The 21172-nt window shown below is 36.6% G+C and overlaps 4 protein-coding genes across 7 annotated transcripts; all 4 read left to right on the plus strand.

Annotated features, from left to right (window-relative positions):
* The first annotated feature begins 1306 nt into the window (after positions 1-1306).
* On the plus strand, positions 1307-2686 carry LOC119985970 (HVA22-like protein e). Its single transcript, XM_038830479.1, has 5 exons — positions 1307-1577; positions 1673-1699; positions 1782-1904; positions 1996-2182; positions 2346-2686. The coding sequence occupies exons 1-5, from the start codon at positions 1531-1533 to the stop codon at positions 2364-2366; spliced, it is 405 nt and encodes a 134-aa protein (XP_038686407.1). The 5' UTR covers positions 1307-1530; the 3' UTR covers positions 2367-2686.
* Positions 2687-9609: 6923 nt separating this feature from the next.
* LOC119984937 (11-beta-hydroxysteroid dehydrogenase A-like) lies at positions 9610-12652 on the plus strand. 3 transcript variants are annotated; one of them, XM_038829059.1, is made up of 7 exons: positions 9614-9986; positions 10070-10262; positions 10362-10447; positions 10997-11125; positions 11229-11393; positions 11544-11825; positions 12485-12652. In XM_038829059.1, the coding sequence occupies exons 1-7, from the start codon at positions 9792-9794 to the stop codon at positions 12500-12502; spliced, it is 1068 nt and encodes a 355-aa protein (XP_038684987.1). In that variant the 5' UTR covers positions 9614-9791; the 3' UTR covers positions 12503-12652. The 3 variants fall into 3 exon arrangements, with proteins under 3 accessions (XP_038684986.1, XP_038684987.1, XP_038684988.1); XM_038829060.1 differs by lacking the exon at positions 12485-12652 and having other exon boundaries at positions 9616-9986; positions 11544-12126; XM_038829058.1 differs by lacking the exon at positions 12485-12652 and having other exon boundaries at positions 9610-9986; positions 10070-10447; positions 11544-12126.
* LOC119984938 (11-beta-hydroxysteroid dehydrogenase-like 4A) lies at positions 12653-15369 on the plus strand. Of its 2 annotated transcripts, XM_038829062.1 has the most exons (8): positions 12653-13001; positions 13110-13189; positions 14015-14104; positions 14192-14384; positions 14476-14561; positions 14649-14780; positions 14873-15001; positions 15085-15366. In XM_038829062.1, the coding sequence occupies exons 3-8, from the start codon at positions 14027-14029 to the stop codon at positions 15295-15297; spliced, it is 831 nt and encodes a 276-aa protein (XP_038684990.1). In that variant the 5' UTR covers positions 12653-13001; positions 13110-13189; positions 14015-14026; the 3' UTR covers positions 15298-15366. The 2 variants fall into 2 exon arrangements, with proteins under 2 accessions (XP_038684990.1, XP_038684989.1); XM_038829061.1 differs by having other exon boundaries at positions 13110-14104; positions 15085-15369.
* Positions 15370-16989: 1620 nt separating this feature from the next.
* On the plus strand, positions 16990-18868 carry LOC119985121 (succinate dehydrogenase subunit 4, mitochondrial). Its single transcript, XM_038829296.1, has 3 exons — positions 16990-17337; positions 17415-17701; positions 18560-18868. The coding sequence occupies exons 1-2, from the start codon at positions 17074-17076 to the stop codon at positions 17661-17663; spliced, it is 513 nt and encodes a 170-aa protein (XP_038685224.1). The 5' UTR covers positions 16990-17073; the 3' UTR covers positions 17664-17701; positions 18560-18868.
* The last annotated feature ends 2304 nt before the right edge of the window (positions 18869-21172 follow it).

The following is a 21172-nucleotide window of genomic DNA, read 5'->3' on the forward strand; positions in this document are numbered from 1 at the left end:
CAAAGAATAGAACAACATGTTGAAAATGCATTGAACTTAGTGAAAATATTTAGAAAGTGATTACATAGATGAGATCTAGTGATGATAAATGGGAGTCTTTGTTAGAGGAAGTGACTTCATTCTGATTTTTTACATGAAATCGTTATGCCCAACATAGATGATGTGTTTGCAGCTCGTAGATGTTCAAGACATACGCAGAATACAAAAAGTGAAAAACTTATATCATATCCGTGTTGAAGTTTGCAACACTATTATAGATTTACAACTTTCAGAACTAGAAAATCGTTTCTCAAAACAAAGTTGAGAGGTGTTTTCTTGTGTGGAATGTCTCAATCCAACAAACTCATTTTCTATTTTCGACACTACAAACCTGCTTGACTTTCTTAGATTATATCCAAAAGATTTTTCTGCTTATGATCTTGTGGTACTTGAAGATAAGCTTCAAACTTATATTATTGATATGCGAAGTGTTTTTAGCTGTTGAGGATACTGTCGGTCTTGCAAAAAATAGTTGAAACAAGACGACATTTGATTTATCCACTTGTTTACGTGCTCACCAGTCATCACATTAACATTAACTCTACCAATAGCAAATACAACTGTGTAGAGAGCATTTTCTGCAATAAAGGTAGTTAAAAATCGGTTACGCAGTCGTATAGGAGATAATTGGTTCAATGTTTGTTTGACTGCATACATTGAGAAAAAAAATGTTCTTAATGAAATTGAAAATGAAATTATTATGCAACGCTTTCAATTTATGAAATCTCGTAGGAAGCAATTGTAATTGAATTTTCATAGGTAATTCGTAACCCCTAAGTATATTTTTTTAATAGTTTATTGTCCTATGACCCCCTCACATTATGTCCTGATTTCAACGATGCACATGACGACATGAAAAGTTGGATCAAACTCCAATGCATGGTCTGAAGATAAATATTGCCTCAAGATTCGGGCCTCAATCAAACATGATTGGACAAAGTTCAAAGATTTGAGCCTCTTTAAAGTAATTGAAGCCCACTAAAGCTAACATTGTTTTTGTAAGCCCATTGAAGTAAAAGAAAGCAACGGACTACCCCGGCCCACAATTACTAATAAGGAAGGAGAAAGTTGGATCTCAAGGAGATGGCACGTGTCACCGACCTTATTCGTACAACAATCACTAACACGTGCCTTGTGTTTGGGGGAAGGAACCAAGTCATTAATGTGATGATTAAAACTTAATTACTAAAGAATTAAAGGATTTGGATTGCAGGCCCAGCATGCCATGGTATTGCTTTGTGTAGATCTCCACTGCTCTGGACGGTGGTAAATCTCCTCGGACACGTATACGGTAGAACCCGATACGTATCCCTTCTTGACACGTGTCCTACCTCTTTACTGTTATATAAACCTCAAGTCTCTCAACCGTTTTCTCATTACTCCATCCTCTGCAAATCATCAGAGTCAGTCAGTTTCTTTGTGTTTCTCGCAGTTTACGCTTCGTTATTTTGTCCCTTTCGCCGAAAATTTTCCAGGAATCAGAGAGAAAATATGGGTCGTTTTTGGACTCTGCTTACACACGTCCACGCACTTGCAGGGTATGTGTACAACTCTTCTTCCCTCCATCCTGATTTGTTCATGTTTTAATTTATTTTGGATAATCTGATTTATTGAAAATTATGAAAACTTGCAGACCAGTGTTGATGCTGCTGTACCCATTGTAAGTAAATTTGATTCACTGTTGTTTTTCTTTCTTTACTCTGTTCTACTTCATCGATAAATTAATTTTATGGGTGATTTAGGTATGCATCAGTGATAGCAATTGAGAGTCCTTCAAAAGTGGACGATGAGCAGTGGCTTGCATACTGGATCTTGTATTCCTTCCTAACTCTTACCGAGATGGTCCTTCAATCCGTTCTAGAGTGGTAATTAGGAAATAAAAAGTTCTCTATGTTTAATTTTTTTTATTTTCTATGTAAGTTCTTGATGAAACACCCAAGTTCGTAATAATTTCAGGATACCGATATGGTACTCGGTGAAGTTAGCGCTGGTGGCATGGCTAGTTCTGCCACAATTCAGAGGAGCAGCTTTTATATACGAGAGATTCGTGAGACAGAAGATCAAGCAATACCATCAACAGCGTGAGAAGTCTCCCAACAGCAAAGGAAAGAACAAGTTTGTGGATTTCATCATACCCAAGAAAGTAAGTAAAGAGAATTCCAATGACTTTGCTTAATTCATAGCATGTTATATTGTTATTATTACTCACATAGAACTACACGCCTGTTTTTGAACTTTAGTTTTTGATAAAGTTGACGAATAATGACAATTTTTTAGGGTAATTGAACTTGATTGTTTGTTTTCAGGGAGAGCAGGAGGCTTACTGAAGACAGATTGCTGTCTCTGTGTGTGTGGATCTTCTTTGTGTTTTCTTGTGGTATAGGCATAATAGCTTTAGACCAATGGAAAAGGTTTTCTTTATGACTTTATGTGGCTCTCAATCGACCTCTTCATCCACGTCTACTCTATGAATAGAGACCATGTTGAAAGCTTCGATTGTGTTGATGTTTTTCAAGTTTGTGGGTCCGTTAATAGTAGTAATCCACCGTCTGATTTTCTTTAAATCTTACGTAAAGATGATTCTGGGTTATGAGTCATGCGAGTATGGATGGGAAAAAAAATCAGATATTGATCGGACGACATCACATATTTACGAATATTTATATGTCTGAATCTTAATCTATATTGGATTTCGAACGGTTTAATTGATTATACCCGGATTAGTTTAAATTCGGACATAAAATTGGACAAGATTTTTGTGTTTTGATCCGGATTCAGTTTTAAAATCGAACAAAAATTTTGTGTTTGAATACAAATTTTAAACATGTAACTTATGTCAAAATTTAGTTTGATTCGGATAGGACATATTTGACCATTTAGACAGAACAAAGTTTTGTCATCCTCACATGCGAGTGGTGGTTATCTATTGCCATCATTTCATAATTGACTTGAAAAATGAGTGAGAATGTGAACATATTTTTTAAAAATACGAGTGTTGTTAACGAGTACACTAACATCAATGATTAAGGATTTATCTCACCTAATTTTTTATTATTAAAATACATATTTCAATAATTTTTTTTTAAAACTTCAAATCACTTTTATGTCATTTATCCAATGACCGCTCAACAGAGTTCCCCTTTTAATATTAGTCATACACTAATTTTGTAAGCTATAAAGAAAGAGAGTACAAAAACTGTGGAGAGCGTGGGTTTAAAAATAAATATCAAGGTCGGGACAACATTGTTGGAGAAATATGGTAGGATTGGTGGTGATTGCAACAAAACTTGTACAAAACTGGTGCTTCAAGACGCGTAGTCGGTTTCTTTAAGACAGTATTTGCCCCCACTAAATGGTTGCACTAGGTTACAACAAATCTGCGTTCAGGATACAATGAAGCTTGGTCTATGAATCACCTTCTTCTTGGTGCAATGGCAGTAGAAGGTCAGAGTACTTTGAGAATAATCAAGAGAAAGAAAGATACTTGTCTTTCTATTTCTGCAGCAATAGAAAAACAATAGAAAACTTTATGAAGAGAGAATGGGAGAAAGTTGATCGAAAAATTAGATCAAATGGTTGGAGAATAACTCTATTTATAGAGTTTGTGGTAACTCTTCACATAGAACATGTCTTTACAATGAATGATCATGTCTTTACAATGAATGATCATGTCCTTACAATGAATGATCATGTCTTTATAATGGTGACTCTTCTTTTAAGACACCATAAAAGGACATATATTTACAATATGAAGAGTTGCCTCCAAACCAAATACAGACATGTCTTTTAAAATGAAAGTGTATATTAAAAAGTCATGTCTTTTCAAAACAAAAATCAAAATAATTTTGAAAAATCTCTAACAATCCCCCACCATTTTTCAAAATAAGAAATGATGATTCTTTTTATCTCTTGTCAGACTTAGTGCATAAATGAAATGTGTCTTACAACTTGAACCAATCACTTAGTGACATAAATCAAAGTCAACCAAGATGCCTAGAGGACAATGCCTTGATCTAGTAATCTTATGCGATTGACCGGATACATTTCACAGACTAATCTTTTCTTACTAGTACTCAAAAAACCGACACGTGGATTGGCCTTGTGTCTATATCCTGGGTTCATGAGCATTCTAGAGTTAAGCTCTTAACTCATAGAAGGCGGCACCACCTTCTACACTCATATAGGTAAACTTACATGGTAAAGCCAAGAATGCACCTGAAGCTATAGCATTCCAACAACCTTTGTTTGTAAGCTTATTAAGAGTTAATTACTCAGCCTCTTCCTTATTACAGCCAGGTACCAAACACTTCTTCCTTTAAATGGTAATATAAAATATAAGTGTTTGCCAAACACGACATATGGTGTACTTTGCTCATTGAACTCAAAGACTTGATGTTTCAAGCGTTTGAGTTGAGTTTCGACCAAGAGTGATTGAATTAAATGGGCTTAAGTCCTATCCCTATTGATGTCTTCTTCACCAATTCCCTTGCAAGGCCCTTTGTTAAAGGATCTGCCAAGTTTTCACTTGACTTTACATAATTTACAGTTATTACTCCATCTATTATAAGATGACGTACATAACTATGTCTAAGACCTATGTGTCTAGACTTACCATTATACACTTTATTGTATACCTGTGAAAGTGTAGACTCACTATCACAATTTAAGGATATTGGAGGCATAGGTTTTGGTCATAGAGGAATCTCTATTACTAAATTTCTTAACTATTCTGCCTCTTTTCCACAAGAAGCTAATGCCACAAACTCAGCCACCATGTTTGAGTCAGAAATGCATGTCTGCTTCTTAGATGCGCAAGATACTGCTCCTCCGCCTAAGGTAAAAATCCACCCACTTGTAGAAGAATGATCCTCATGCTAAGTTATCCAACTAGCATCGGAGAATCTTTCTAGAACCGAAGGATATCCACTATAGGTAATCCCATAGTCCATGGTCCCTTTAAGATATTTTAATACCCTATTGACCGTCTGTCAATGCATATGACTTGGTTTACTAGTATATCTACTAAGTTTACCAACAACATATGCAATGTCTGGCCTAGTACAGGTTATGACATACATTAAGCTGCCTATAACCCTAGAATGTTCTAGTTGTGCGACTATTCTCCCTTCATTAGGATATAATTTAACTTGTGAGTCATAAGGTGTAGATACAGGTTTACAATCAAAGTGATTGAATTTCTTGAGAATTTTCTCAATGTAATATGATTGGGTAAGTACTAGGTTATCATTCAACCTTTTGATCCTTATTCCCAATATCACATCAGTCACACCCATATCCTTCATATTAAAGCATGTACATAAGAACCTTTTGGTGCTTCTAATAACTTCATGGTCAATGCCAAAAATTAACATGTCATCGACATATAAACATATTATGACACCTCTATTTCTATTAAATTTACTATATACACACTTATTTGACTCATGCACCCTAAATCCATTTGACAATATAACCTTGTCAAATTTTTCATGTCATTGTTTGGGAGCTTGTTTTAGACCATATAAGGACTTAACAAGTTTGCACACCTTGTGCTCTTGACCAGGCACAACAAACCCTTCAGGTTGTTCCATGTAAATTTCCTCTTCCATATCACCATTCAAGAAAGTTGTCTTAACATCCATTTGATGAATTTCTAGCTTATGAATGATGGCAAGTGCTATTGGCACTCTAATTGTGGAAATTCTTGCTACAGGAGCATAGGTATCAAAATAATCAATACCTTCCTTTTGCGTGAATCCTTTGGCAACTAACCTTGCCTTGAACTTATCTATAGTCCCATCAACCTTCACTTTCTTCTTGAAAATCCGTTTACAACCTATTGGTTTGAAACCAGGAGGCAATCCACAAAAGTCCATGTATTGTTACCTATGATGGAGTCCATATCATCATTAACTGCTTCTTTCCAAAATGCGGAGTCTTGGGATTTCATTGCTTCCTCAAAGGTTAATGGGTCAAATTCCATGGTTAGTGATATTGCAGTTTGACGTTGAGGAGATTCCCTAGTTCCTTCAACTAAGTAGACTATAAAATCTGGACCAAAAGATTTCTCAATCCTAGCCCTTTTACTCCTCCTAGGTTCAATGTTATCATTAGGTTCATTTGACTCATCTTGCTCTACAAGTTCATTTTCATTAGTATCTATTGCTAATCTATTGTTGTTATTGAGTTTTGACTCATTTATAGATTTTTTGATCAAAGAAGAGAATATATGCTCATAGAACACTGCATCTCGTGATTCAATGATGGTATTTATACCAATTGAATCATTTGGTTCTATTACAAGAAACCTATATGCTTTACTATGTAGAGCATACCCAAGGAATATACATTCTATTCCTTTGGTACCCAACTTCTTCCATTTTGGATCAGGTAACCTCACTATTGCTCTACAACCCCAAGTTCTTAAATAACTTAGGTTTGGTTTCTTCTTTTTCCATAATTCATATGGAGTGATATCTTTCTTCTTTAATGGTACTCTATTTAATATATGACAAGCCGTGAGTAATGCCTCACCCCAATAACCATTACTTAAACTAGAGTAACATAACATAGCATTAATCATTTCATTGAAAGTCTTATTTTTCATTTCCGCTACTCCATTTTGTTCTGGTGTGTAAGGTGCAGTGAATTCATGTATAATGCCAACATTTTCACAAAAATCAGAAAATTGATATTCACCTCCCCTATCTGACCTTAGCCTTTTTATCTTAGCACTGCATTGATTTTCTACTTCAGTCTTATATAATTTAAACTTTTCTAAGACTTCATCTTTGGAATGCATAAGATAAACATAACAAAATTTTGAGTAGTCATCAATGAAAGTAACAAAATATTTCTTTCCACCTCTAGTAAGATTGCTATGCATGTCACATACATCACTATGAATTAATTCAAGTAGAGATGTTGTTCTTTCAACTTTAGGGAAAGGAGTTCTAGATATCTTAGTTTGCATACAAATTCGACATTTATCAACTAAGTCAATTTCATACTTAGGAATTAGTGATAATTTAACCATATTATTCATTTTCCCAGTATTCACATGTCCTAAACGAGCATGCCATAAGGATAGAGAGTCAACAATATAAGCATAAATATTAGCTTTATTATTAATATTCATTTTGAACATGCCATTACAGTAATAACCCTTCCCAACAAAAGTACCACCCTTTGTAAGGACAAATTTGTCCGACTCAAAAACTAACTTGAAGCCATGCTTATTAAGCAAGCCTCCAGATACAAGATTCTTTCTAATCTCAGGAACATAGTACACATCATTCAGCGTAACGGTCTTGTCAAAAGTGAAACTCAAATCCACTTTTCCAATGCCTTTGACATTTGCGGATGAGGGGCTTCCCATGTATAGAACAATTCCTTCTTCCACTGGTTTATATGTGGTGAACGAGTTTCTATTGTTGCACACATGTCTTGTTGCTGCCGAGTCAATCCACCATTCACAAACATTTTCAAGGGTATTAGCCTCGGAGATTACAGCAGCGAAATTGGATTCCTTTGCCTCTTCTTTTTTCTTTTTCTTGGAGCGACACTCATTTTTGAAGTGTCCAGGCTTGCCACATTTCCAGCATGTACCCTTCTTCATTTTCTTGGAATCCTTCTCCGGCCTCTGTTTGCGCTACTTATTGGGTTGGGATTGCTTGCCATCATCCACTATGTGGACATTTGAAAGCTTAGTGCTCAGATTTTCCTTGCTTTCAAATTTTCTTGCCTCTTCCTCCAAACGGAGATGTTGACCTAATTCTTCAAGAGAAAGGTCTTCCTTCTTATGTTTAAGACTTTTCTTAAAGTCTTTCCAAAAAGCAGGCAATTTGTCTATTATGGCAGGCACTACAAAAGATTCATCCATATGAATGTTCTTTTGTTTTAGTTGGTCAATAGCATGTTGAATTTCATGCAATTAATCAACGACAGGCTTGTTATCTACCATATTAAAATGCATAAATTGACTTACTAGAAACTTTTTGCTTGTTGCATCCTCAGCCAAATATTTTGCTTCTAGAGACTCCCATGTTTCTTTTGCAGTTTCCTTGTTTCGGTAGACATCGAACAGAAAGTTTGTCAAGCCATTGAGGATACGTCTTTTACACATGTAAACATCATTATCCCATTTGGCCCTCTCACGTGCTTGTTCAACGGTCTCATCTTCTTGCTCGGCAGAACGTAATGTCTTCAAAATGTGAGCAACTTTCAAAGTGGTGAGGAGAAAGTGCATCTTCTTTTGCCATCTTTTAAAATTTCCTCCATCAAAGCAGTCCAACTTGACAAAGTCTTGTGTCAATTGTTGCAATGATCTCGCCATAAATACTGTCTTAAGATTGTTGGAGAAATATGGTAGGATTGGTGGTGATTGCAACAAAACTTGTACAAAACTGGTGCTTCAAGGCACGTAGTCGCTTTCCTTAAGACAGTATTTGCCCCCACCAAATGGTTGCACTAGGTTACAGCAAATCTGCCTCCAGGATACAATGAAGCTTGATCTATGGACCAACTTCTTCTTGGTGCAATGGCAGTAGAAGGTCAGAGTACTTTGAGAATAATCAAGAGAAAGAAAGATACTTGTCTTTCTATTTCTGCAGCAATAGAAAAACAATAGAAAACTTTATGAAGAGAGAATGGGAGAAAGTTGATCGAAAAATTAGATCAAATGGTTGGATAATAACTCTATTTATAGAGTTTGTGGTAACTCTTCACATAGGACATGTCTTTACAATGAATGATCATGTCTTTACAATTGTGACTCTTCTTTTAAGACACAATAAAAGGACATATCTTTACAATATGAAGAGTTGCCTCCAAACCAAATAAAAACATGTATTTTAAAATGAAAGTGTATATTAAAAAGTCATGTCTTTTCAAAACAAAAATCAAAATAATTTTGAAAAATCTCTAACAAACACTTTTATCCTTCTATCCACCTTTGGACACATTTTTGATTCAGTCAAAGAGATTGAGGCCTCGTTAGGAACTGTGTGCTATCATCATTATGTATCAAGAAATTGTAATCGAGTCGCTGATACTTTAGCTAGAATATCTAAGAATTTCATTGATGGATAGTCTATTGAATTTGGTTAGAATAATTGTTCTCCGCAATTCGATTTAAATTGTGGAGTCTACAATTTGAATAAATGGTTTGAGAAGCGTGTCATATCACACCACATTTTTATTTTTATATTTTTTTTGACTTTTTCTCAGTCATTAAATATAAATCGTAAACTTTAGAGAATTGCGCAGCGCCCAAATCCGAAGAAAAGGAGCCGCTGAGGTGGTTGAAAAATGAAAATACTCGACATAGACTTTCCATGAAAGCCCAGACGCAGAGAGTTCTGTACTTCTGATCTGTTCATGTATCTAAGCCGACCATTAAATTTTATTTTGGGCCATTAGCCCATTCAAATCTACGATGTTAATTCTATTGGGCCTTTTTTTTGCTTGATCGAAAAGTATTAAAGCCCAATTATTTAGCCCAGCCAGCAAAAAAAAAAAAAAAAAACCCAAGACACAGACAATTGCAGCAAGTGTTGTCATTTGGCGCGGGGTATTTGAGGCGGCAAAAGGAGGACAGTTCCTATCGTTACCTGGCTTCCCTCTTCCAAAACGTGTCATAACAATGTCGAACAATAGCGCCAACTCCTTCTTCCTTTCACTCCTTCTACCACTTTGTCTTTGCAAATCGGTGTATATATCCATCTGATCCATCTCGATCTGTTTCGCAAGCCATGGATATCGTCACAAATCTCGTTGACCAGTTCTTGAACCTCGTCGCTCCTCCAGTTTCATTTTTCTCTCTATGCTTCTTCTTACCTCCCTTTCTTCTTCTCAAGTCCTTCCTCTCCGTTTTAGGCTACATTTTCAGTGAAGATGTTGCCGGTAAAGTCGTCCTCATCACCGGTGCTTCCTCCGGCATCGGAGAGGTAATTGAAAAATTCAGATCTGTAACTGAATATAATTAATTGATTAATTACTAGGTTTTGATTGTTGATTTGTTGAATTGCAGAATTTGGCGTATGAGTATGCGAGGAGAGGGGATTGCTTAGCCCTAGTTGCTCGGAGGCAGAATCGTTTACGAGCAGTTGCAGATAACGCGCTTGAGATTGGGTCTCCTGATGTAATCGCGATCAATGGTGATGTTTCAAAGGTTGAAGACTGTCGACGATCTGTTGAGGAAACTATAAATCATTTTGGGAGATGTGAGTTCGAATTTTGGGGGAATTATTTCAAAAATTTAATTTGCTCCTTTTGTCTTTTAAATTCGATTGAATTGTGTACTAATTCAACATTTGATGCAGTGGATCATCTTGTTAATAATGCTGGGATCGGCATGGCTTGCATGTTCGAAGAATCAATCGACACTACTGAGTTTCGAAACATAATGGTAATAACTAACCCTTGGCTCTCTGTTCAGTATTTCAACCAGAAAGTTGGACCAATTGGTTTGGAAAATGGTACTGTTGTTCAAACTCTGTTAAAATATCTCACATCAGTTTGGGATGTCCAAACCATGTCCCTTATAAGGAAACCCAAGCCCCTACCACTCAAAGAGACATTTTCCTGGGCTTAAGTACCATTAAGTGAGATGAGAAAGAACAAAGTTGTGTGAGTCCGATGTATTCTTGAAAACTGGTCAAAAAGCGTACAAGATATTTTAATGTGGGTAGGGCTGTGATTTTTAACATTGTGTCGGAGTCTGCCTGTCCACTTGTTGCGGGGAGTGTTAAAATAAGCTAACAATATATTTGATGTGTGTAAACAAATGTGCAGTAATACCAATTTAATTGTATTAACTCTTGACTACATAATGCACTTGACCAAGAAGAAATTGTTTGTAAATGAAATAGTTGGCAATGTGTGATCTGTAAAACCTGCTATCCCTTCGTAAAGCTCATTCTAGTTTGTTGAGTCTGCGTTATGTTTGTCTTCGCAGGATACAAACTTTTGGGGCGCATCATTTACCACCCGTTTTGCCCTTCCACATCTTAGGGACACCAAAGGCAAGATTGCTGTCCTTTCCTCTGCTTCTTGGCTTCCTACACCGAGAATGAGCATCTATAATGCAAGTGTTTTGATTGATAAGTATCCCTTCTTTTCCTTACCCTTCTTTTTGATCAAAATTTGACATGATTAATAATGATACACTGGCATTTGGTGACTTTTAGGCCAGCAAAGCTGCTTTGCGGAGTTTATTCGAGACATTGAGGGTTGAAGTTGGATCTGATGTCAAAATAACCATAGTAACACCTGGCTTCGTAGAATCTGAATTGACTCGAGGAAAATTTGTGGTGAGAGATGGCAAAGTGGTGGTGGATCCAGACATGAGAGATGTAAGTTGTTTGGATTTTGGATTAAGAACATCCATAAATTAAATATAGCTAATAACAAAATTAATATGATCCATAAAAAAAAAAAGGTTGTATTGGGTTGCTTGCAATCATATATATCAGATAATGAGAGCTTAGTGTATTTTCTGCCAGGTCGTAGTGAGTGCCATGCCTGTTGCACCAGCGGCAGGAAGCGCGAAGGCAATAGTGGATAGCGTTTGCCGTGGAGATAGATATTTGACAGTGCCATCCTGGTTCAGGGTCACCTACCATTGGAAGGTGTCATGTCCAGAGGTGATCGAATGGGTACTCAGGTTGTTTTTTATTCCCAGCTCTGGAAGTCCAGATGAGGAGGCGCTTAGCAAGAAGATAGTTGATTACACTGGAATCAAGAATATCTTATACCCATCTACGATCCAGTCACCTGAGCTTAAGGTAGATTAATCAATTAATTAGGATATGGTGCTTGAATAAATGTATGATAATGTAAATCCTGTTAATATAGGTAGAGTTTGTCTTGGTTTTGTGAGTTTGTTGTGGGATAGTATTTGTGGGCTTGAAGAAGTGTTGAATGTTAACTAGCTATTTGTGTTTGATTAGTTGGCCTCTTTGTTATTATGCATAATTTCCTTGAGCGAATTTGAGATAAAATCTTCTTGAGCTTCCCTGTGAATTCAAAAGCTATAAGTATTAACAATTGATGGCAGTAGCAAAGTTGTTTCCGGTTGACAACCTCGGTTTGATTGGCTTTTGCAAATTTTATGATTATTATTGAATTTATGGATTTTTTCTCAGGTATAATGAATTCTTATAATGAAAAAAATATGATTTGTTGCATAGATTTATTTAGTAATGAGAATTCTACATGCGTTTATTCAGTATGAGACATGAACATGAATTATTTATAAGTTTTTGTATGGGATAACTTTCTTGAGAATAATACATGAACATGAATTCTTGGTTTACATTCTGTCCAAGTTTTTCTCTGGGGTATCACCGATATCAACTTAGTGGGGATATAATGCAACCCCTTTTTAATACATGTCGTGAACATTTGATCGATGTGATTGTTAAAACTACATTTTGCAAGGCAGAGCAGAAACTTAAAATGATGTTGCAGACCAAGGAAACGAGAGGTGCCACTCTCTCATTAAACCCAGTTGACAACATGGATCCTGATTTGCATGGCCTAGCCTTGGAACCGTTTGGGTACGGAGGCACAAATAGTCCTACCCGTTCGAGTTTTAACGTTGTATTTTGAACGTTGATTAAATAGGACTTCTCAAAGGGCAAAGAGGGAGAGTTTTTTTGAATGTTCAAATGTTCAAATACTGCTACCAAAGGGAGGATTATTGTAATTGCTTTAGTTGCTGGATGGTTCCCAGTCCCAAAATTGAGCTTCTATAATGCAAGACATTCCGCTCATTCTTTAAGTTTGTCTTTGTAGTTAGTCACTTAGATTGTAACCTTTGAATGACTTAGGCAAGCAAGTCAGCCCTTGCAAGTTTCTATGAGACATTGAGAGCTGAATTTGGTACAGGCATTGGAATCACCATTGTCACTCTAGGACTAGTTGAGTCAGAGATGAGCCAATCCGTCATGCGATCAAAGGTAGCTGCCTAAAAGAACAACAAAGTCTTGATATTTAGACTAGATTTTGCAATCCCTTAATTAATTACTATATTTGATTTTTGTCATCTTAAAATTCTTCGGTTGTAGGTTCAAATGGAGTTTGTACCTGCAGAGTTGACAGAAGGGTGCACCAAATCGACTGTGACCAAAGCTTGCCTGGGAGGAAGGTATGTGACAGAGCCATCTTAGGCTAGAGTGTGGTTCCTGCTGAGGGCATGTTTTTCTGAACAAGTTGATTCAACTGGTGTAGTTATTTCTTACTGGTTTGTATGCAAAAGAAATCAAAGAAAAATAAGTAGAAAGAATTCCCCACATACAATATGCTTAGACTCAATATCAGTGTTTAAGGCAGATTTCATTAACAGACTGAGCAGATTGTAGAGTAGGCTTGGTATGAACTTTTTGTTTTTCCCTTTTGTCATTAGTGTTAACTGTTGAAGGGATTTGTAATTTGCATTCTACAAGTAAATGTCATTCTAAAATTTGTTTTTCTATTTTGTCTTTAATGCCTTGATGATCTCTGCTTATGAGTTATGAGTTATTTGGAGTTTTCCATTTCAGTAATATCAGTAAACAAAAACCGGTTATCTAATTAATAAAGGCCTTGAAGTTCATGGATTAGTTAGAAACAATCAAAGGAAAAAGAAGAAAAATATATTCACATAAAAGGAAGAAAGAAAAAATAGTTAAAAACCAACCCTTGCTGATATGATGATATCAAATAAATTTTAAAAATATTAATTTAATACTATATAAGCTTTATTTACCATTATTATTACCCTTCCTTTTTTCTACTCATAATATTATATATTAATCCATCAAGAGAAGGCAATTGGTGAAAAGGAGTTTTGAAGAAGTTCTTATTTTGTTTGTTTGTATTCTGTATTGTTGTGAAAGCCATGGAGCTTATTCATGATGTACTGAACATTTTAGCTCCTCCTGTTGTATTCATATTTCTCATTCTCTTCTATCCACCATATCTGGTTTACCAGTTTCTTAGTTACATGAAAAAATCCTTAACCAAAGAGGATGTGAGAGGAAAGGTGGTATTAATCACCGGAGCATCTTCGGGCATCGGTGAGGTTGGTTGATTTTATTCTAATCTGTCAATATATCACTATTTAGATTGAAAGGCTAATACTTTTATGTGTTTTGTTATCATTGTGAAGCATATTGCTTATGAGTATGCCAAGAGAGGAGCTCGTCTAGTCCTCGCTGCTCGAAGGGAGGATCGCCTTCTAGCAGTCGCGGATAAGGCCTTAAAGCTTGGCTCGCTCGATGTTAAGGTGATTCGTGCCGATGTTGCCAAGGTAGAAGACTGCAAGCAATTGATTGAGGAGGCTCTGAACCACTTTGGACATCGTAAGTCTCGTGTCTGCAAAATTTTCTTGTCCTCCAGTTTCTCTGTGCATGTGTAAAGTGTGATTTTATTTTCTCAATTTGTGTTGAACAGTGGATCATCTGGTTAACAATGCTGGAATTGAGCGACATGGTCTATTTGAAGATATCAACCAAATCACAGACTTTGTTCCTATTATGGTATATATCACATAAGACCACTATATATATATATATATCACTATTGGTTGTAAGGAAATAACTTTGTATGTTTTCTGCATTTGATAGGACATAAACTTCTGGGGTTCAGCTTATTGCACCCATTTTGCAGTTCCACACCTTAAAAAAACCAAAGGGAAGATCGTTGTGATTGCTTCCAGTGCTTCATGGTCTCCAACGCCAGGATTAAACATTTACAATGTGAAATTCAAAACCATTCTAGTCATACTCATGATAATCTCCTTCTCTTCTGACTTTTCACTAAGTTATTATCATTGTTTCAATGGATTCAGGCAAGCAAGGCAGCGCAAGTGAGCTTCTTTGAGACACTGAGGACTGAATTTGGAGGTTCCATTGGAGTAACAATTGTTCTTCCAGGAGTAATAGAATCCGAAATGGCCAACAGCGTAATGCTGGCTCAGGTAGTAAAACACTTGTTGATTATGCAAAAACTGCCACAACATAGCAAAAATTAACAGATTTTTATTGTAACTTTGTGTTATAGAGTGGATTAGGGGTCTTACCAGTTGAATCGACTGGGAGATGTGCCAAGGCTATTGTGAACAGTGCTTGCCGAGGAGATATGTTCTTGACTGAGCCATCTTGGGTGGGGGTTGGATTTCTACAGAAGGTGCTGTGCCCAGAACTGTTTGAGTGGACTTACCATCAACATTTTGTCAAGAGAATGCGGAAACTTATGAAAGAAAAACTAGTTTAAACCTTCAATCTGTCTTGAACAAAATAAAACGTCTTTGCTTTGGGTGCGGTGCGGTGCGTTTGACGTATCAAAATTACATTTATATTAGATGACTAATAATATTAATATAAAATCACTCAAGGTTTACTTTGTACATTAATCTAAAATACAATAATTGACCTAATTTGATTACGTAGGACAAGTCAACATAAATTGTAAGTGTTTGGGAGTGTGGTGAGGTGTGATGAAGTGTTGTGAGGTAAAAAGCTGTGGTGCTGTGAGGTGAGTTAGAACGCAAAAACTGTTTGACGTGTCACAAAAAACTGTGGTGCTGTGAGGTGTGTTGCAACTTAACACAGTTACAACACACTGCCAAACACATACAATGTAATCAGAGCATTGATAAATAAAAACATGGGATTTTGGGAATTTATTCGTTGAGTGTTTGAATCATGATGGCATTTTCATCTATGGAGATATCAGATTCTTCATCACTGGATTGGTTCAAAAAATTGAAATTATTTCATCGTACTTTCCTGTTTAAGACTACTAATGGAATCCAAACAGAAGAGTGGGCCAGAAGGTTTCTGATGCAGGATTCAGGATATTGAGGCATTTCGTCAAACACCTGATATCGTCTTACTTTGAGAGAAGCCAATATATGGGCCGATGTTTTAGCCCATTGAGCCCTTAAGTCCAAGACAGCTCATCTGTTTTCTGTTTTGGACTTTTGGATCCTCTTCTGGATAAGGTAGCCCACAAAACCTGTCAACAAGGTGGTTCTTCACTTCTTTGCACTTCGCCCATTCCTGTAGTGCTTTCAAGCTGTAGAAAATAGAAATAAAAAGTTTGGTTCCTCTATATTCCTCTTGTGTGATGTGACTTTCTGAGAACAAATTCATAAAAATCTCAGGAGTTGGTATCTCAGTCATAGTAGTTGAGTTGAACGCAAATGATCTATATGAATTTTTAGGCTCCATATGTCTTATATGATGCACATAAAATTGTATACGTACAACTCAATAGCTATAGGCGCATCTAAGTCTCTCGGAGGTCTTGGATGAACTCTAAAAGAGGAGCCATTTTTTAAAAAAAATTAAATGACATATATTAGTTAAATGAGTTTGAGACTATTATAAAACTAATAACTTTTTCAAAAATATGGGGCTTTGAGGATTCGAAGGCCCTGGGTGACGGCCCGTGTCGCCCATCCCAGAGACATCTCCGTTAACACTTGGGATAACTAAGATACTACTGAGATTAGCATCATTGGGAAAATTCAATTTCTCGCTAACACAGCTAGCATACATGTCCAAGCAAATCTTCATGTATTTTAGCTTCAGAAGTGATAGGGATTCCAGTAAATGGTATCACAATCATCCTAATAACCAATCATGTCCCTTGATTGATTTACATCAGGTTTTGTGGGCCCCTACACTTACATCAATCAATGACCAAGATTGATTACTAGGATGACTGAGATCCCATCTAACATTTTTTGTTTTAGCTTAGGCCCATACTTTAGCAATAGACGGACCCAGATCAATGATCAACACGTGAGATCCGTAATGGGCCGGACATTAGTTTGTATGAACTGGGCCGTTCTTTAATTAGCCGCAAGCAATAGGCCTGCAGAACAACTGGATCAGACTGGCTAATACACGGACAATTTTACCCCTAGGTTTTCAGCCATTTTAGAAGAACAAACAGAGCGCACTACCCCCACTCTCACAGATCTCGGCGGCACCAATTTCTTGATCCGCCATATCTGATTAGCTACTGCGCAAAATCACGACGATGATGAACATTGTAAGGTCCCGATTAGCGAATGCGGCCCGAGGATCCTTCTCAACGGCCACCTCTCGCTCGGTGGCATCGAGGAACCTTATTGGTGCGTATAGTCGGGAGGCTGATCTTCTCTCTGTGACCTCTCCGATGAAGTCTATGACGCCTACTACCAGGTACTGGAGCAGTATGATCCTGAAGGAGATCTCCAGAAGTTCTGAAAAAATTAAGGCGAACCAAGTCAGGGATTTCTCAAACTTTGCGAAGTTAGAAGAGGTGAGAAGAAACCAATGCCTTCATGTTTAGGTACGCTATGAAATTTTTTGTTGATAAAGTTAAATTTTGTTTGGCAGAGGGAGGTGTCTCGCGCGGTGTCATCGCGTTCTAAAAGTATAAATAGCCCTATATTATGGCACATAAATGATGGGATCGAAGAGATTATCAAAGATTATGTGCATCACGAAGTGACCCGAACTTGGATCTTGGTCTGTTTGAGATTGTTCTATATAATCGTGCTCAAAGATGTTTTCTTGTTTCTCTTCTTTTCTGAACCCATCGAAGAACCTAATGGATCGAACTTGCGAAGAATTGGAGGGATTTGATAATCAAAGCATGAAGGAAATGAAACGACGTGCTAATGGTAAGCTCACTAAGAGCAAGAGCTAGTCTCTTCAATGGTCTCTTGCATTGCATGGTCAGTAGGACATTTAATTCGTTGCAGAGCAAGTTCTAATGTAGCTTTAAGATAAGAGAAAAAATTGTTCAAGGTACTTTAGAACCTGTACCATGTTAAGGTGCAAATGTTTCATGTAGTATTTTAACTAATATTTTTGTAGCTGGTGTTCAATACTCGCGTCCATGCCTCTTTTCTAACGTCCGGGGGTCGAAATATAGCTTTCAAATTAAGTTCTGAAAAAGAAGAGCCAAGTCTAGGTTCATTAATTTTCTCCCGGTATGGATCTTCGTATGCAGTGTAAGGTCCTTGCCCTTTTAATCTTCAGGGCATGGAAGATGATGGTTTTTTATTGAAAATTTACAACTCAGTTGTTAATGTAGTAGCAAATCAATGGATTTCACTGGTATACTTGATGCACAAAACAAGATGCCTTAGGTTTGCGTAGGTGCACCAAGTTAAGTTACTTAAGTGATGGGTCCTTTTACCCAGAAATTGTCATTTGGCTATTTTGGCTCACTGATTTTATATGTACATGATGTGTTTTATTGCTATAAGCTTGTTACATATTATTGCATTGTCATGTTTGACACAGTGTATCTGCCTTGTAACCATATTAAGAGTCACAGAGTTTGTATTACTATTTTAATATTTTTGACGGTTAGACACGGACCATCTGTTATTTTTCAAGATTTTATATATTTTCATGGTGACATGTTACAAGTTTGGACTTAATAAATGCCTCAACGATCTCCTTTGCTATGGTTGAATTCTAATTGAATGTATTTTGTTAACTCACTATGCGAATAATTTGTCATTTTGCAGATGATGAGTACATTGTTGCTAAATAAGACTTAAGCAGGTTCTTATCTACTGGTCTCGGACAGTTGCAGCTGCTAGTATTAGTAGTTGGTGACTTGGAGATGGACATATGTAATAATGGATTTATGAACTAGGGGATGTTCCCTAGTTAGGTATTGGTTATAATGCTGGAGTTTAATATGACTTGCATAATTTATGGATTTTATAAACTGGGGGATGATCTCAATTTGTTACTGTTTGTGTTGCTGGAGTCTAATATTCATATCTATTTGAGTATTAAATTTGAAATGGTATGGAGTCATATGCTTTTTATTGGAAACATGATCAAGTCTCAAGCGATAAAGTGTGAGGCTGCTCCTCTCGAAATATATATATGGTCTATGAGAATTCCATGTTTCTCTCTTTTTTGAAAATCATGTTTCTTTGTCTTGAGAATGGTCTTAGCTGGTGTTGGAAGCTCTTAGTATTAGTAGTTCGGAGTGTCTACCATAGTTGTTTGTATTGAGTGGACTTTCAGCTATAGGGCTTGGTAATTATGGATTTGATTTGGGATGCTTGGAAGCAACGCAAATTGCTAGCTAGAGCAAAGGTGGTGTGGCAAATCCTTATAGGGGAACCATATCAAAGTGAACTTTGATGCTGCTATCAGGGAAAATGAGTCATGCGCGGCTGCTGGAAAGTGCTTAACCTTTGTTTTAAAGTTGGTTTATGGTTTGGCAGCTAGATGTTCCATAAGGTAACGGGTCTCGGGTTTCCTGAGGATTAGAAAAAGAAGATGAAATGGAGACTGATGCTCCGTTTGTTTCACGAAAAGTAAAATCTTGGAAAATGATACTTATGTTTTTCAGTGTTTGTTTGATGGAAATTGATAAGATCAAGGAAAAACTACTAAAATCAACATGAAAAATTCACTCTAACCTAAGGAAAACAACATCTTATTTTAAAAAGGGTATGTCGTTTTTCACCATGACTGTAACCTTATATGCTAATTAATTAATATGTTGGATATAATATTTTTTGCTTATTGATCAAATTTTGGAGTTCTAATATATACCTTTAGGGTTTGTAAACTTTGTATCCATGATGCTGTAGCGGTTTGTTTGTTTCTTTTAAATTTATGTTTTTCATCAAGCAAACACTGGAAAATGTTGGCAACGTTTTTGTTCAAACACTGGAAATTAATTGTTTTTTCATGATAAATTTTTTCTTTTTCATAAGAGGTTGGTTTTCCTCGAAACAGATAGAGCATGAATTAGAAATGATAGAAAACATAGGTGAGTGAACTTGAACCACGATAATTTCTTTTGCAAGTTTTTTATTGCTGCTTGTATATGTGGATTTGCTCCTATCAACTGCTCGGTCTTTCTGGATAGACAACCAAACAAGGAAACAGCAGAACAATGGTTTCATTTCTTTGGATAGTCACTCTGTACCTCATTATGATGGTGGATATGCATTCAGTCTGAGTTCAGCAGATGGTCCTAGTAATTTGGAAGGGTAAATGAAGGGGTGGCAAAAAAAAATTGGTTTTGGGTCGGATAACATTACAAGTTTACGAAATATTTATATATCTGGATCTTAACCCGTATGGATTTCGGATGTACTTAATTGATCACATCCTGATTAGTTTAAATTCAAACAATAACTTAATCAGGATTAGAATCCATAACAGTTTTCTGTGTTTAGATCCAAACTTGGTTTTAAACCGAACAAGAATTTTGCATTTAGATTTGGATTGCAAACATATAATTTATGTTCAAATTTGGTTTACTCTGGGTCTGATAAATTCGATCATTCAAATTGAATAGAGTTTTATCATCCTACGTAAATGCTATGTGATCTTATGTTATCTTATATAGATGAGTGCTTTTGAGCTTTCGGCAAGTCTCACCGGAATACCAGAGAACAACCATTGGTCCATTGCTTTGGGCATACTAGATTGGACTGGACCATTTTGGTTCTCTACGCCCATTGCATAAGCTTTCCTTCTCGGCCTTTTAGCTGGTCCTGCCGCTGCATCATGGGCACACGGCAACTGTGAACAATACGTGCCTGGGAGATAGATACGTTATAAATGCACTCACAGAATGAATTCATGTTAATCATGTGAGGGGGGCCAATGTTTAAAGTTCACAGAAAATCTGCTAAATTATGGAAGTAATTGATTAATTACACCTGGATTTAAACATTGACAATACGTAAACTCAAGGAAATGCCCCAACCATCTCTGAATTTGGCCGACTTTAGAAATCCACACCTGAGAATATTGGCCTACGGAAAAGATAAATATCCCAGCAACTAGGATCTCAGTTGCTGAGGTGTATACACAAGATTTAATGTATTTATGATTGGCTCCACATGTACATTAAATCCTGTGCATACACTTCAGCAATTGAGATAACTGGAATCCTAGTTATTGGGATCCATAGCACTTGAGATTTGCCTAATCGGTTTGAGACGTACCCAGCCAGCTAGTTAGCCATAATTAGCCTGACCCATGCACCTAGATAGACTGCTTTTGGGTGGTTGAAACATACCCAACAACCATTATTATAGTACCCTTCTTTTCTCTACTCACCATAATATAATCCCCCAAGAACACGCAATTGGTGAAAA

This window comes from Tripterygium wilfordii, chromosome 19, assembly GCF_013401445.1.
Source record: "Tripterygium wilfordii isolate XIE 37 chromosome 19, ASM1340144v1, whole genome shotgun sequence".
Classification (NCBI taxonomy): Eukaryota; Viridiplantae; Streptophyta; class Magnoliopsida; order Celastrales; family Celastraceae; genus Tripterygium; species Tripterygium wilfordii.